The 17,308-nt window shown below is 38.5% G+C and overlaps 1 protein-coding gene across 19 annotated transcripts in view; it reads right to left on the bottom strand.

Moving 5' to 3' along the window:
• The window catches only part of msi2b (musashi RNA-binding protein 2b), a 337,078-nt gene extending 333,017 nt beyond the window's left edge, over nt 1-4,061 (bottom strand). For 7 of the 19 annotated variants that reach the window (XM_051861130.1, XM_051861128.1, XM_051861129.1 and 4 more), the window contains exons 1-4: nt 3,833-4,060; nt 3,527-3,567; nt 3,221-3,302; nt 2,038-2,122 (exon numbers count right to left, since the gene is read on the bottom strand). In XM_051861130.1, the coding sequence (XP_051717090.1) occupies nt 2,038-2,122; nt 3,221-3,302; nt 3,527-3,567; nt 3,833-3,894 (270 nt within the window). In that variant the 5' untranslated portion in view covers nt 3,895-4,060. Of the gene's footprint in view, nt 1-2,037; nt 2,123-3,220; nt 3,303-3,526; nt 3,568-3,832 lie in introns of all 19 variants that reach the window. The other 12 variants (XM_051861138.1, XM_051861133.1, XM_051861140.1 and 9 more) reach the window with 5 other exon arrangements.
• Between the last annotated feature and the right edge of the window lie 13,247 nt (nt 4,062-17,308).

Below are 17,308 nucleotides of genomic sequence, written 5' to 3'. Positions count from 1 at the left end.
AATTAGCCACCTGATCTGATCTAATCAGCACAACTTCAGACTCATAACCTTGGCTTTTACATCTTTATTCTTAAAAGAATGATAAAAAGATACACGTTTTCAAATGTTAAAATAAAACCAGATCATTTTTATTATCTTAATTTCAAATTATATGTTTAACAAAACATATTTACAACAAAGTGTTCCTAGCAAATACCTACTCAACTAGGAACAGAAATTATACATTACACATTTTTTTGAAATGGAAGGCACTGGGAATGCCAATCTGTAGTGTTCTGGGAGAAAAGTATTAGCCACAAAATTCCTAAGGGAAGTTATGAACCTCTGTGAACGCCTTTAAATACAGTCCGTCTCTTGATATGAACTTGCAGCAACATGGCATCCATTAAAATAAGCCAGTGAAGGCAGTATTTGTCCACACCCTAGCTAACACAAATAAAAGGCTCTTTCACTCTGGACTCCTACAGGTAACTAGCAGCTGCATCCACAAACAGGAAAGATGGTGACTTTATTAGAGAAAAAAAAAATAGATTCCACATTAAGTTTACTGATACAGCGTCTGCTCATCCTGGGGTTCAGTGTCACACACAAATCTAAATGCATTTCTGCTTGAATTTAGGTAATCAAACAGGTAAGGCTGAATAAGGCAACCCTACTTCTTGCTGACAGAAATATACATACGACTCAGTTTACATGAGCAATGTAAAATAATGTAAATTATATAATTTATATATATATATACACATACAGTCAAACCAAAGTGTATTCAGACACCTTGAACATTTCATTCATTAATACAGTTTATTGACTATAGTTTAAAAATGGTAAGAAAATATGACAAGATGTGTCAGAAAATATGAATCATAACTATGTCAGATAACACTTAAGCAAAACATGGTCATGTCAAAGTGTCTGAATAATTTTTAGTTCCAAATGTTTATCAATTTTACTGGTAGTCCACTGTATGAAGAATTTTTGGGTATAATATGTCACAGTTTACTTTATTTTGCTATCCTCACTTACATAAATGAACTATAGTGTCCTGAACACACTAGTAAAAATATATCAAAAATATCTGAATAATTTTTGGTTTGACTGTACATATATTATATATATATATATATATATATAAAAATGAATAAATAATAACCCTAACCACTACAGGTAAAAACACACTTCAAAATCTTTTTAAAAATTAGAATCTTTATTTAAAAATGTACAAAAAAATATGACTACATAATCTAAAACTTTAAGTTTATTTCAGGGTCACACGTTTCAAGCACCTTTTAATGTTGAGACAACAGCAAACTCCAGGCATGAATAAAACAACTGAAAGATAAATAAGAAAAAGAAAAAGAAAAGAAAAAAAAAAAAAAATCAATAATTAATGAAACAAGTTGAATGTAAAAATAATTAAATGTATAATAATGGAAAAGCGTACACCAGTGCACACACTGACCTGCACCACAAATGACAAAATAACAACATAACTCTGGAAATACTTTGAAAGTAAAAAAAAGAAACAAAAGTATAATGATATTAGTTTACTATGTAAATAATGTCACATGCACATGAGCAAGGTTTAGAATGCATCCTTGCCCTGAGCAACTTCCGTGTCTGGAAAATTCAGTTATGAAGAAGAGTGCAAAACACTACATCACTGCAAGTCTTACGTCACAAGAGACACAGAACACGGCCGGCGTCACAGCAGGTAATAAGTCCCTTCTTGCCCCCATGCCTTAATGGGATTTAACCCCTTGTTCCCCAGTCCGAGTCTGGCAAGCAAGGGGTTAAATCCCATTGAGGCATGCGAGGAAGACAGGACTAATTATCCGGCTACTTATTTATGTCAAGTGCCCCGCTGTTGTGTGTGTGGTACAATGACAAATGCTGCAGAGCACCTCAACCCGGGAAGAGATATGATAGGGAGACTGTGTGTCTTTTTCTTTTTTTTTCCCCTCACCACTGAATGTCACAGATACAAGCATGTTTAAGCAGCACTTCACAAAACATAAACGCAAATGGAAAAGAACATACCGTCTTTGAGTCTAATTCGTGGTGAGGTTGAGCTAGGACCTTATCTACACTGGCCGCATCCGCAAACGTAACGAAGCCAAATCCCCTGGAAAACAAAACAAACAAAAACACAGACACACATTAGGAGCTGACAGCGATGGGTTACACGTGTTTGACTGGTAAGCTTGTTAACACGTCTATTATTAAACACTACATCTATAACACTTACAATAACGTTACCTTAGAAATATAGTGCGTCAAGGACAAGAGTACAGCAGCGCACAGAAAAATGAAAATTCTGTCATCATTCGCTCACCTTCATGTCATTCCAAACCCGTCTGAGGAACACAAAAGAATGTGTAGAATGACAGCTTCAGTCACCATTCACTTATTTCCATGTATGGGGGGGAGAGATGCAAATGAAAGTGAATGGTGACTGAAACTGTCAGTTAACATTTCCTTTGTTTCACAGAACAAACAATGACAGAATTTCCGTATGAAATATCCCTTTAATATGTTCATCCTCTTATATTATTTAACAAGAACATGGTTGACGAAATAAACATTTGCCATAACGTGTTACCTCCTGTCAAGGACACATAAGGACTTTTCACACCAGTTAATCTTGGGTTAACGCATTTTTAAAGGCCTCGTTTTAAGAATCTTTCATTTTAAAGGTAGCATCATATATCCGAGTTGTTTAGCAAGAAACAACCAATCATAAACCGCTTCATTGAATATTCATACGCAGAAACTTTCACGCGCGGTTTAATTTCGATGTTTAAGCGAATTATTTAACATATCCACAGATATCAAAACAGGTCGCAAATGCAATATGCAAATGTAACGCTAAGGTACAGTACGAACTCCCACAATCTGACACAGCGATTACTAACCCAGGGTAAAGTGCGAACACTGTGAAATAACCCAGGGTTAAAAACGACAAGTGTGAAAAACCCACAAACGCGCCAATGTCAAATCAAAACACATGCAACCCGCATTAACCACTCGTTTACTAAAGACAGTTGAAGAATCCCAAATCAATGTCAAGCTGTATCCTATGCAGAAACACACCGACCGAAAGCGCATAGCAGCCGAATAACAGCGCGAGGGCAAAATCGAGCATTAATGCATTAGGATAAAAACCTCAAAGTGACAGGGATGATTTAAAAAAAAACAAAAAAACAACAACATTGTGTTTTACCTGGAGCGTTTTGTCGTGGGATCTCTCATCACCATACATTCTCTGATTTCCCCGAATTTACTAAAATAGTCTCTAAGGCTGTCTGTGGAACAAAACAGAAAGAAAAGAGCACACATAAGCAATGCATTCGTGCGTTACACACCAGTTTGTAAATTAAACGCCCCCCTGGATGTCTAACAGGGGTCGAATAGAGGACTTCAAATGACGGCACATATCCCGCACAGCGCGCCACGCTGGATACAATGAAAGAAACACAACACAGCCCGACAAACGCGCGCAAATGACAGCGAACCATCGGTCTCTTACCTGGTGAAGTTTGCCAGCTGAGGCCACCGATAAACATTTTACTGTAAGGGGAAAACACAGCAGAAGTGAGTCCAGATGTCAGATCGGCCATTTTGACGTGTAGCTAGCGACAAAAAAGCAGAGCTATACGAAGGCAAAGCAGAGCGGTGTGTGTTTACTGAGCCCCGGCGGGCTGTGCTCACTAATATACATCAAACAAAGGTGTAGTAGTTGCGTGCACCCGGAAGAGCCTTTTTAAAACATGCTCACTGGAGAAAAACACACAAGAAAAAAAGTCAAGTGCTGTCAGCATTGGTTCTGGCTTACCCCGGGTCGTGTTGCGAATCGTTAGGGCTTCCAGATGTGGCTTGGCTCCCGTCTCCCTCCATGGCTAACCCAACTATGGCCAGTAACTAACACACACACTGTCAGAGCTAAGAGAATATTACTGAGCCGGGAATGCGAGCGTCACACGTGGGATCAGCTCTGCCTGGCTCCCTCCCCCCCTCCCGTCACCCACACGGGGCGGAGCGCAGAAGGGGCTCGTCACCTCACCCATTCCATTGACGTCATTAGCATGGCCCCGCCCACCCGGGGCTCACAGCATCAGATCAGATCGCATCACTTTTATTGTCACATCACCGTGTACACACAAGCGGAGCGGCTACAGAACGCGCATTAGTGAATGTAAACAAGCTGCAGAAAGTCATACATCTGAATATGACATCCTGGGTCCTTTAGCAGGCCTACATAATGCAGCCACATTACATCTCAGATAGCCTGATATGTTAATAAGCACATAATACTTTCCCCCCGTAGAGAATTCATAACTTACCTTCAATTTGTTTTGAGTTGCTCGAACATGTCCAAAAAGCAAGTAGGGCGTAAATTAATTTCCAGACATACTTGTTTGATGAAATCAGTGGTTAATGTCTTTTTTTTTCTCCCTCAAATCTACAGGGATTATAATGGGCAGTGACAGTCTGATTATTTCTTTTTAAACTAATTATTTGCGACCACATTTGTAAACATGCCGTACACTCTTATATATGCTTCATTGAACATCAGTGGAATCTTTCCGTTCCACAAAAGGTTCTTTATACTTGAAAACACTATTAAAATGTTCTTCACATTAAGATAAAAAATGTGTTCTTTAAAGAACTGTTTGCTGAAAGTTGCTTTGGGGAACCAAAAATAGTTCTTCTACACTCTAAAAAATGCTGGGTTAAAAACAACCCAGCGGTTGGGTTAAATGTTCACCCAATGTGCTGGGTAGTTTTATTTAACTTAACTATTGTTTAAAAATTACTGTATTGCTTGCTTAAAATTAACTCAAAGTATGTTGGAAATGAACATTTATTAATAAGTTTAATGCATAATAATTGCACAATAAACATTTATTAAATGTTCATCTTTTGATTATTATTGTTGCCTCTAGTAATTATGTGTCTGATTTTTAATTTTAAGACAGACATATAGTCATTTTTAAACAAAAGTTGGGTTAACTAAAACTGCCCAGCACGTTGGGCAAACATTTAACCAAACTGCTGGGTTAAAACAACCCAAGTTGGGTTGAAAATGGACAAACCCAACAGCTGGGTAGTTTTATTTAACTCAACTATTGTTTAAAAATTACTATATTGCTTGCTTAAAATGAACTCAAAGTATGTTAATGCATAATAATTGCACAATAAACATTTATTAAATGTTCTTTTGATTATTATTGTTGCCTCTAGTAATTATGAGTCTGATTTTTAATTTCCAACCTATTTTGGGTTCATTTTAAGACAGACATATAGTCATTTTTAAACAAAAGTTGGGTTAACTAAAACTGCCCAACACGTTGGGCAAACATTTAACCCAACCGCTGGGTTAAAACAACCCAAGTTGGGTTGAAAATGGACAAACCCAGCGGTTGGGTTAAATGTTTGCACAACCTGCTGGGTAGTTTTATTTAACTCAACTATTGTTTAAAAATGACTGTATTGATTGCTTAAACTCAAAGTATGTTGGAAATGAACATTTATTAATAAGTTTAATGCATTGCACAATAAACATTTATTAAATGTTCTTTTGATTATTATTGTTGCCTCTAGTAATTATGTGTCTGATTTTTAATGTCCAATCTATTTTGGGTTCATTTTAAGCCAGACATATAGTCATTTTTAAACAAAAGTTGGGCAAACATTTAACCCAACCGCTGGGTTTGTCCATTTTCAACCCAACTTGGGTTGTTTTTAGTGTATGTCATTGCTGCGAAAACCCCATTTTCTTTCTTTTTTAAAAGTGTATCATGCACTCATCATATAACACTACACACAATACATAAATAATGTACAAAATGTAATAAACGTACATTGGAGTAGATCAAATCACACCGCAGCAATAAATACCATCTCGCTGACCAAAGAAAACAGGCCTTAAACATGAGCACATCATAAATCAATATTTGTAGTCACATTCTCAGGCACGTATTCAAATATTATGTGCCGTGTATACTCATATATAGTAATCGTACAGAATGCACCTCCATCTGTCATGTTGAGATGTTAAACTCGAAATATCTGAGCTATCACACACCGCCTGAGGGTCTGTGGACCCCTTGACTTCTGCAAAATGCAGTTTTACACATCAATTAATGGTCTTTAAAATGCACAAAAAGGTTAAGGGATCTTGTGCTTATTATCCATGGAGAGGGGCGAAGAGAGTCTGGGAAAAAAAAAAAAAAGGGAAAGAGAGAGAGAGAGAGAGAGAGAGGCTCAATTAAGGCTGCCTGCTCAGTGGATTTTCAGTCATGCTACAGTGATTGCTGTTTATTTCCTGTAGCCCTGTTTGAGAGAGGCTCCATGGCCCAAAGACACCTCATCATTCTTCCTTTTTGCTTTTTTCCCCCGTTCTCTATACCTATACCAATTCATATTTCCTCTTCTCACCTCTCCTGCTAAAGATAGCTTCTGAACAACAGTCAGAACTCTTGAAGTAAAGAGCCCATATAAAGCCAGCGTCCAGATGCTCGTGATTGGCAGGTGAACCCGCTGTCTCACCTCACTGCCTAGCGGGCTGCTTGTTGGTAAACTGACACACGGGTACCTGTGGGGCACAACCCAGAAAAACTAAACATCTCCCCTCTCAGTTTATTCTCTCTTGGGCTTTGAGCAAGACAAGACCACCGTTTTAAAAAAGAAAAAAAGCAACAATGTGTCAAAGATGCTCATAGAGCAATTGTTTTCGATCTTTATTGACATTATTAATTATGATAAGTATTAATAATAATCATTATCAGCTGAAATTAAGCTCTTCCTGCGAGTGTCATTTCTGTGAAGTTCAAATATGCATCAGCACTGCTGTTCCATTTCATTGTAATTCAATACGTAATTAAATTTCTGGCAGAACGTTTTACAGGGTATTTAAGATAATCGAAATGACATAATTTCATAATAGGATTTGATAAGCATAATGGTGGGCAAAATAGTTTATTCAGCACAGTTGCCTTTCATTTTGGAAGAAAGTACAAAATAACATTTAATCAGACCACCTGAAAGCATGTTGGGTTTTTACGCCGTTACAATAAAGCGTAATGCCAGATCTTCTCAACTGGGCCATCAAAGCGGGCTTTTTTTATTTTTTATTTTTATTTTTATTTTTTTTTAGAACCATGGCTCATTGAGATTTGGCGTAATTGAACAGGAAATTACTGTTCGGAGCAAGGTTTTAAATATCAACACAAGTGTTTCATAGCATATAAGCCTTAAAAACCATTTAGGGGTATTGTTATTGTGAGGCCAAACATTTACTGGTTCATTAAAGAACACTGAGAACCTCATTAGACCTTTTATTAGCTTCTCATTTACTTGTTAGAAATGCATTATGAACTGTAGAATTAGCTCAAAACATCTTTGACACCTTTATTTGTCTGATCACACGAAAAAACAAATCTATTCATGTACATTTCGCCGCGTAGATCAGCCATAAAATCATCTACATAATAAATACACCGCTGCCTTGAGACGAGGCATCAATTTAATACGCTTATGAATATTACCATTCACCATATGCATATTCATGTTGCTTGTGACATAAACAGAGACACGGCTGTCGGGTTTGATGAAAATTAAATTGAAATTTAACTTTAAAAGAAACACACATCAAGAGGATATTTAAATATACACATTTGCATTCGGCGGTTTTGAAGGCACGCTTTATTAATGCTGCAACCCTCGCCATTATTAAGTTAAATCTAATGTCTCCGGAAATCCATTAAGTCTTCAAAAACAGTGGAGAAATACGTCTGAACTGAAGACCCTTATTAAAGACTAGACTAAGTGCACAACACAGATCTGTCCAATTAGAGCCTGTGCATTTAGCAATTAGAGAGAAAAATGTAATGTGCCAAACATTGCCTAAAATGGACAATTTGACAATGGAGTTAGAAAATATCTGCTCAGATCTTTAAATGGATAATTAGAGAGATAATACTTCATGTTTAAGAAACAGTTTTAATGGATGTTGAAATAATAAAGAATGGAGTCTCATCGCGTTGTCAATTTTCAAAGCAGTCTTCCGGTTCCTAGTATAAATGATCGTAAAAGTTCTTCAATTTGATAGATTTGCTTTCCACATCAAGCCCAGGATGATCACTATTCAAAACTGAACATATTTTACGTATTATCTTCTTTTTTGGACGAGTACCTACTATCCTTTCTTGCCATTGTGAAGAGAATAAAGCACAGATAGACAATCAAATTGATGGTTATTAATTTCTAATTGGCCAACCTTCCTTCTTGTTTTAATTGGTACGCATTCCTGATCATTCCCATTACCTCATTGGTTCATTTTAAATTTGAACTTTGCATTTATTTTCACTTATTTTCCCCTGATAAAGGCCTAAAAATCTGTTAGTAGTGATACCTTTACCTCTTCTAAATGAATAAAAGTTATAGTCTGTGTAGATTTAAGAACAGTTTCTTATTATAAATCACACATTTCCGGTACATACATAAGAATAATTGGGAAAATAATGACCATTTTGTCTTTTGAAGCAAATTGAGAATCAATGGAATCAATGCAGAGATTATCAGTCGTGTTACTGACACGGTCAGTATGTGAATTACAAATAAATCAATAGTCCTGTCACATAATCACTAAACGACCATTGAGCACTTCCTCAATCGTGTTATCTGATGTCCATTATCCTGTCACATAAAAATGCTCTTTCTTATCACATCCAAACATCCATTTGTGTTTTATTTCCCTGCACAGATTGTTCCACAAACAACATTTGGCTGTTGCTTTATTTACAGAAATGTTGCTTCGATGAATCTGTCATATTTTCACGAGCCCAATATAGCATTTGAGCTATTGTGCCCCTGTCGGCATTATGAGATGCCCACAGCTAATGTTCCGACAGCATTATTTAAGCCACGTGCGATTGACTATATTCAAATTCAAATTGGGATCTTTCCTCCTTTATCCACACCTGTACACATCAAGCAAAAAAGGCCACTCAGAAAAGATGTTAGCGCTCATTCTAATGATCTGCCATCAAAGTTATTGGCACACGCTACAAAGCAGACGCTCTATTCATCAGCCGCTTGAGAAGCTTCGCACAAACAGAGGCTGTGCCGTACGTGTGAGTTCACATCAGTGCCGAGCAGATGGTGTCAGTGCTGCTGAGGGCCTTTTACACGCTTTTATGTGAACCTTCAGTTACTTAACTCAATGTCTCAAAGTGGCTGTCCTTTCGTCGCACGTCACTGCAGACTCTGAGGATGTCAGAACTATCGAGAGCAAATAGCATTCACAGAAGCTACAGTCACACAGCAAGCATGAACTTAGAAACAAATGATTATTAGGGTTAGCATTATTTTCCTTAACGTAAGTAACAAACAAAAAGGCCCTTTTCAGAAGTAACCTGACATTGTTGAGCACTTTTGCAGTAGCAAAATCACATGTGTAGCCATGTTTACAAAGATTTCCATTGTTGCATCATTCACTTTCAGAAAAAAAAAGGTACAAAAGCTGTACACTTTTGTACTTAAAGAGTGCATATGAGTACCTCAAAGGTACATATTGGTTCCAAAAGTGTACTTATTAGAACCTTTTTAGAGGCTTTTGTACCATTTTTAGTGTTTAAAACTTTGCAAACCTTGAAAAGCAATGACCTTCATGTTTTTAGGCATCTTAAATACTTTTTACAGCCACTGCGTCTGTTAAAACAGGTGTTTAAAAGTCTAAAAAATAAATGCTCATTGTGTTTTAAAATCAATTTGTTCCTTAGACTGTATTAATGAAAGGATAAATCAGCCTTAAGCCTTGCTGGTCAGAATCGCCCTTGCGGTGGAAGTCTCGATTATTGCGTCTGGAAAGGTTGAGATCTCGGTTCTGCTTGTAGACAGAAGACAGAAACAGAACATTCAGCCTCATAATGGACGGTAATAAAGAAAAGTGTACTTGGTGGCCACAGAATGGACTTCAGCCTCTGCTCGTTCATTACTGAAAATGAGAAGGGAGGTGAGATACAAAAATGTAAGTGTAATTTAGCCGTGCCCGAGCAGAACAATCGAATGAGAAATGTGTTGATGTTAAACGGCCCCTCAGGAGACAATAACATTCATTTAATTCCAGCACTGGCATAACATTGGAATGACAGAAGACGTCTGAATATCCATTGTGTTCGCACACGGTTCTCAAAGATTTAAGGGCCTCGGCTGTCTGGCGGCAGAAAGCGAGACAAGGGTGACCTCGGATAATTACCACTGTCCAGTGATGAGCTAAAAAGCACAGCCTTTCAAAACGCCTGAATAAAGGTTGTGTGTGCTTGAGTGCCTTCATTAGATTCATCTCGGCTTGTGCGAGCGCACGCATTACCACTAGTTGACGGAGATCAGACAGACAAAAAGCTCATTTAAGTGCCCTGTAATGGAGATGGTCCTGACACTCCAGAAGTTGATGATCTCATTGAGCAAAAAAAAAAGATTCAGTATGAGCTGAAATATCAAACTCCAGCTCCATCTAGTGCTGATGTTATCACATCGCATCAGCACCCGACACGTGAATCACTCTATTAGAGTACATGTGTCATATTATATTAAAAGGAAAGCAGAATACTCACAGATTTATTATGCAGAATGAATATTAATAAATGAGGTTTTCTATTCCAGGGATGGCACAGAGTCAGAGGGATGAGTCAGACATTTATATCCGTTCATGAAACCGCTACTGGGAGACCTCTGTGAGTGCTCCTTGATCTCTTATTACTGTGTGAAACAGCACATTATAGTGTGAACAGAGTAGAATTGTACAGTAAATTGGCAATATTACTGAAATAAGGTCCATTGTTTTTACATTACAAGCATCATAACATATCTAAAAAACTGTAAAAAAGAAACTTGGACTTATTAATATATATATATATATATATAAACCCAATTCCAAAAAAGTTGGGACACTGTACAAATTGTGAATAAAAAAGGAATGCAATAATTTACAAATCTCATAAACTTATATTTTATTCACAATAGAATATAGATAACATATCATATGTTGAAAGTGAGACATTTTGAAATGTCATGCCAAATATTGGCTCAATTTGGATTTCATGAGAGCTACACATTCCTAAAAAGTTGGGACAGGTAGCAATAAGAGGCCGGAAAAGTTAAATGTACATATAAGGAACAGCTGGAGGACCAATTTGCAACTTATTAGGTCAATTGGCAACATGATTGGGTATAAAAAGAGCCTCTCAGAGTGGCAGTGTCTCTCAGAAGTCAAGATGGGCAGAGGATCACCAATTCCCCCAATGCTGCGGCGAAAAATAGTGGAGCAATATCAGAAAGGAGTTTCTCAGAGAAAAATTGCAAAGAGTTTGAAGTTATCATCATCTACAGTGTATAATATCATCCAAAGATTCAGAGAATCTGGAACAATCTCTGTGCGTAAGGGTCAAGGCCGGAAAACCATACTGGATGCCCGTGATCTTCGGGCCCTTAGACGGCACTGCATCACATACAGGAATGCTACTGTAATGGAAATCACAACATGGGCTCAGGAATACTTCCAGAAAACATTGTCGGTGAACACAATCCACCGTGCCATTCGCCGTTGCCGGCTAGAACTCTATAGGTCAAAAAAGAAGCCATATCTAAACATGATCCAGAAGCGTAGGCGTTTTCTCTGGGCCAAGGCTCATTTAAAATGGACTGTGGCAAAGTGGAAAACTGTTCTGTGGTCAGACGAATCAAAATTTGAAGTTCTTTTTGGAAAACTGGGACACCATGTCATCCGGACTAAAGAGGACAAGGACAACCCAAGTTGTTATCAGCGCTCAGTTCAGAAGCCTGCATCTCTGATGGTATGGGGTTGCATGAGCGCGTGTGGCATGGGTAGCTTACACATCTGGAAAGGCACCATCAATGCTGAAAGGTATATCCAAGTTCTAGAACAACATATGCTCCCATCCAGACGTGGTCTCTTTCAGGGAAGACCTTGCATTTTCCAACATGACAATGCCAGACCACATACTGCATCAATTACAACATCATGGCTGCGTAGAAGAAGGATCCGGGTACTGAAATGGCCAGCCTGCAGTCCAGATCTTTCACCCATAGAAAACATTTGGCGCATCATAAAGAGGAAGATGCGACAAAGAAGACCTAAGACAGTTGAGCAACTAGAAGCCTGTATTAGACAAGAATGGGACAACATTCCTATTCCTAAACTTGAGCAACTTGTCTCCTCAGTCCCCAGACGTTTGCAGACTGTTATAAAAAGAAGAGGGGATGCCACACAGTGGTAAACATGGCCTTGTCCCAACTTTTTTGAGATGTGTTGATGCCATGAAATTTAAAATCACCTTATTTTTCCCTTAAAATGATACATTTTCTCAGTTTAAACATTTGATATGTCATCTATGTTGTATTCTGAATAAAATATTGAAATTTGAAACTTCCACATCATTGCATTCCTTTTTTTATTCACAGTTTGTACAGTGTCCCAACTTTTTTGGAATCGGGTTTGTGTATATATATATTAGGAAACACTTCCGTAACAACATCATTTTGTGGTAATATAAGATTTTTGTTAAAGGGTTAGTTCACCCAAAAATGAAATTTCTGTCATTAATTACTCACCCTCATGTCGTTCCACACCCGTAAGACCTTCGTTCATCTTCAGAACACAAATTAAGATATTTTTAATGAAATCTGAGAGGATTTCCCTGTCCCTCCACTGATTGCCTTTGCAACTGGAACTTCAACGCTTCAAAAAGGTCATAAGGAGATCATAAAATTAATCCATATGAAGTAGTCTAAATTTTCTGAAGAGACTCTGTCACTTTATATGATGAACATATTGAAGTTAGGTTTATATTCACATGTAAACATTCATCAACTCACACGTCAGATATGGTAAACAGAAGCTTGAAGTGTGCGAGAACCAGTGAGGTTCATCCTCATGTTTGAACTTCTTCAAGAGGTTTGTTGAGTTTCTGTTTCTGTTTGCTGATCAATGTTTATATGTGAATAAAAGCCTAAATTCAAATCTGTTCATCAAATAAAGCGATCGTGTCTCTTCAGAAAATTTGGACTAAACCACTCAATTAGTTTTACGATCTCTTTATGAACTTTTTTAAGGATCAAAGTTCCAGTTGCAAAGATATTCTATGGAGAGACAGAAACCTCTCGGATTTCATCAAAAATATCTTAATTTGCGTTCTGAAGATGAACTTACAGGTGTGGAACGTCATGAGGGTGAGTAATAAATGACTGATATTTCATTTTTGGGTGAACTAACCCTGTAGCAAGATGTTTTCTTTTACTTGTCCCCTTTAATAACCAACTCTTGCTGTGTAAATGTGGTTAAATTCTTAATATTTTTCTCCTAATATTTAGCAGAAGAGAGAAGTGAATCGCGCCGACTGTCTCGCGAGAAGTGAATTGTAGTTCCACTGCTCTGGGGCTTCATCATGTTATTGGCTGTTCCCTACTGATGTCACACTTTCATGTGCGCATGATCCATCTATTTATAAACTCAGGATCAAAGCCTGAGTTGACAGAGAAAGTTGAAGATCAGCATCATGGTATGGGCCCCAGCTATCATGTTCTAAAAACATGTTTGTTGCTGAACCAAAATTAGTTTATCAGCACTACAAACTGACCAGCTCTATCTAGCTAATGACCAAGTTTGAAGTGGAGTTGGACTAGCTAATTATCAGCTTAGACTAGCTTGGCAGAAACTACAACAACACAGGTACCATCTTAAACTAGACTTGCATATCAGTAATATTGATTTCCCAAAATGCACTCTAATGAGATAGTCTATTGTTTTTTTTTATTGTACATATTCCCTGGGGTTTCAGTATGGTGGTTTGACCCAACATGAATGAAAACAGACTGATTATAGTCATATATGATGGCTCGTATATTGACTCTGGATGTATGGTAACGCCAGTATGATTAACTGACTGACTGTTACGTCAATCTTAAATCTCACCCTCATGTCGTTCCACACCTGTAAGACTTTCGCTCATCTTCAGAAACACAAAATAAGATATTTTTGATGAAATCCGAGAGCTGTCTGACTCCTCCAAAGACAGCAATTTAACAACCACTTTCAAGGTCCAGAAAAGTACTAAAGACATTGTTAAAAAAGTTCACGTGACTGCAGTGGTTCAACCTTAATGTTATGAAGCGATGAAAATACTTTTTGTGCACAAAAATAACTTTACGTTCAGCGCTTCCAGGTTCTACGTCAGAACGCCGGCTCAGTATTGGCCGACGCTGATCACGTGATCAGCACGACACATGTGTGTGATGCTGACAGAGGAGCCGGCCAATAATGAGTCGCCGTTCTGAAGTAGAACCTGGAAGCGCTGAACCGGTCTTACGGGTGTGGAACGACTAATTAATGACAGAATTTTCATTTATGGGTGAACTAACCCTTTAAGATGACTTGTTTAGCCAGCATACTGTGATGAATAATCTTCATGTTTTGTGATTTTGAATTGCAATACCTAGCAATCACAGCTATAAAAAGCACATTCAATGATTCACAGTCTAATTAAAATGTACAGAAAAAGCAAACTGGAGAAAGTTTTCCACTGTCAGCGCATTAGTTAAACCAAAGTCGCCATTTTAGCACTTTATTGCCAGATCCATTACCTTGTTTGTTTCTCATCAGATAATTTATTGTGGCATCATTTGCCAATTTTATGATGCGTTTAAATGGCAGAACAGTCATCAGTAAGTAATAAATATACTCTGAGGCTTCTAGAGTTTAAACCCCAAACGAGCCAGTTGGCTGATGATGAGGCATATGTTTCTATTTTTACTGGTTGTTTTTTTGCACTTGCAGGAAGACTTATGATTTGCCAAAACCAAATTGAATAGAATTACAGCACTGGGAGAAGAACTATATAGTCATTGTGGAGTCTAGACATACAGTATCTCACAAAAGTGAGTACACCCCTCACATTTTTGTAAATATTTTATCTTTTCATGTGACAACACTGAAGAAATGACACTTTGCTACAATGTAAAGTAGTGAGTGTACAGCTTGTATAACAGTGTAAATTTGCTGTCCCCTCAAAATAACTCAACACACAGCCATTAATGTCTAAACCGCTGGACACAAAAGTGACTACACCCCTAAGTAAAAATGTCCAAATTGGGCCCAAAGTGTCAATTTTTTGTGTGGCCACCATTATTTTCCAGCACTGCCTTAACCCTCTTGGGCATGGAGTTCACCAGAGCTTCACAGGTTTCCACTGGAGTCCTCTTCCACTCCTCCACGACGACATCACGGAGCTGGTGGATGTTAGAGACCTTGCGCTCCTCCACCTTCCGTTTGAGGATGCCTCACAGATGCTCAATAGGGTTTAGGTACCCTCAGCTTCTTTAGCAAGGCAGTGGTTGTCTTGGAGGTGTGTTTGGGGTCGTTATCATGTTGGAATACTGCCCTGCGGCCCAGTCTCCGAAGGGAGGGGATCATGCTCTGCTCATTCATGATTCCCTCAATGAACTGCTGCTCCCCAGTGCCGGCAGCACTCATGCAGCCCCAGACCAAGACACTCCCACCACCATGCTTGACTGTAGGCAACACTTGTCTTTGTACTCCTCACCTGGTTGCCGCCACACACGCTTGACACCATCTGAACCAAATAAGTTTATCTTGGTCTCATCAGACCACAGGACATGGTTCCAGTAATCCATGTCCTTAGTCTGCTTGTCTTCAGCAAACGGTTTGTGGGCTTTCTTGTGCATCATCTTTAGAACAGGCTTCCTTCTGGGACGACAGCCATGCAGACCAATTTGATGCAGTGTGCGGCGTATGGTCTGAGCACTGACAGGCTGACCCTCCACCCCTTCAACCTCTGCAGCACTCATACGTCTATTTCCCAAACACAACCTCTGGATATGACGCTGACCACGTGCACTCAACTTCTTTGGTCGACCATGGCGAGGCCTGTTCTGAGTGGAACCTGTCCTGTTAAACCGCTGTATGGTCTTGGCCACCGTGCTGCAGCTCAGTTTCAGGGTCTTGGCAATCTTCTTATAGCCTACGCCATCTTTATGTAGAGCAACAACTCTTTTTTTCAGGTCCTCAGCGTTCTTTGCCATGAGGTGCCATGTTGAACTTCCAGTAACCAGTATGAGAGAGTGAGAGCGATAACACCAAATTTAACACACCTGCTCCCCATTCACACCTGAGACCTTCTAACACTGACGAGTCACATGACACTGGGGAGAGAAAATGGCTAATTGGGCCCAATTTGGACATTTTTACTTAAGGGTGTACTCACTTTTGTGTCCAGCGGTTTAGACATTAATGGCTGTGTGTTGAGTTAGTTTGAGGGGACAGCAAATTTACACTGTTATACAAGCTGTACACTCACTACTTTACATTGTAGCAAAGTGTCATTTCTTCAGTGTTGTCACATGAAAAGATAATAAAATATTTACAAAAATGTGAGGGGTGTACTCACTTCTGTGAGATACTGTATGTGCTTAACTTGGCATTTTGCAGAAGCTTGAAAAACCTGAGTGTGGTGTCACCTACAAATCATACAACATTCAAATCCATTCACCATGTGATGCTGCTGATGGATACTTTCATGTCACTTTATAACCAAAGACTGCAACTCATAAATCAGCCAATAAATTAAATAACAATTAAGCAACAAGGAATTGTGATTTTGTACCACACAACAGCGCTACCCTGAAGCCTCTCAAATTAATGTCATACACTTCAAATTAAAGTCATGCTAATGGCTAAACCTTACCTATAGTGAACAGACTTGGAAAAATTCAATTTAAAAACCCTCTGAAATCATCAGGGATTTGCCAGGGGCATTTTGTACATGATTAAAATGAAAATATCAAATCAGTTCTGCACAAAAGCTCAGGTACAAGTGTCACTTATTGTCCCTGTCAGCTGCAGCAGAGTGCAAAGGTGGCTCAAAATAGTCCTTTCTCTGGTTAAAAAACGCTAAATTTTTCAAGCTAAATACCTTCCTCTCTTAAAGTCAACTGGAAGACTCGCTCCACTTTAGCTGTGTAGCAAATAGAGACGATTCGTCAACTAATGCTGCAGAATTAGGATGGATAATAGAGGTCTCTCATTTAGAAGTGTTTACACCGACACGTCTGAGAGAAGATCCTTGTTCTTGGAAATGTCATTGTTGGGATTACACTGCTCAAATGCATGAACTCAGCCTGGGAGAGAAGCATGATCATAAAATGGTATTTAACTCCCTCTACAGGTTAAGAAAAAGAACTACTGACTACTAACAGTTTCTGTAATGGCAAA

Source organism: Ctenopharyngodon idella, chromosome 15, assembly GCF_019924925.1.
Source record: "Ctenopharyngodon idella isolate HZGC_01 chromosome 15, HZGC01, whole genome shotgun sequence".
Lineage (NCBI taxonomy): Eukaryota > Metazoa > Chordata > Actinopteri > Cypriniformes > Xenocyprididae > Ctenopharyngodon > Ctenopharyngodon idella.
Note: the sequence above shows the minus strand (reverse complement) of the source record. Positions and strands in the feature narration are given on the sequence as shown.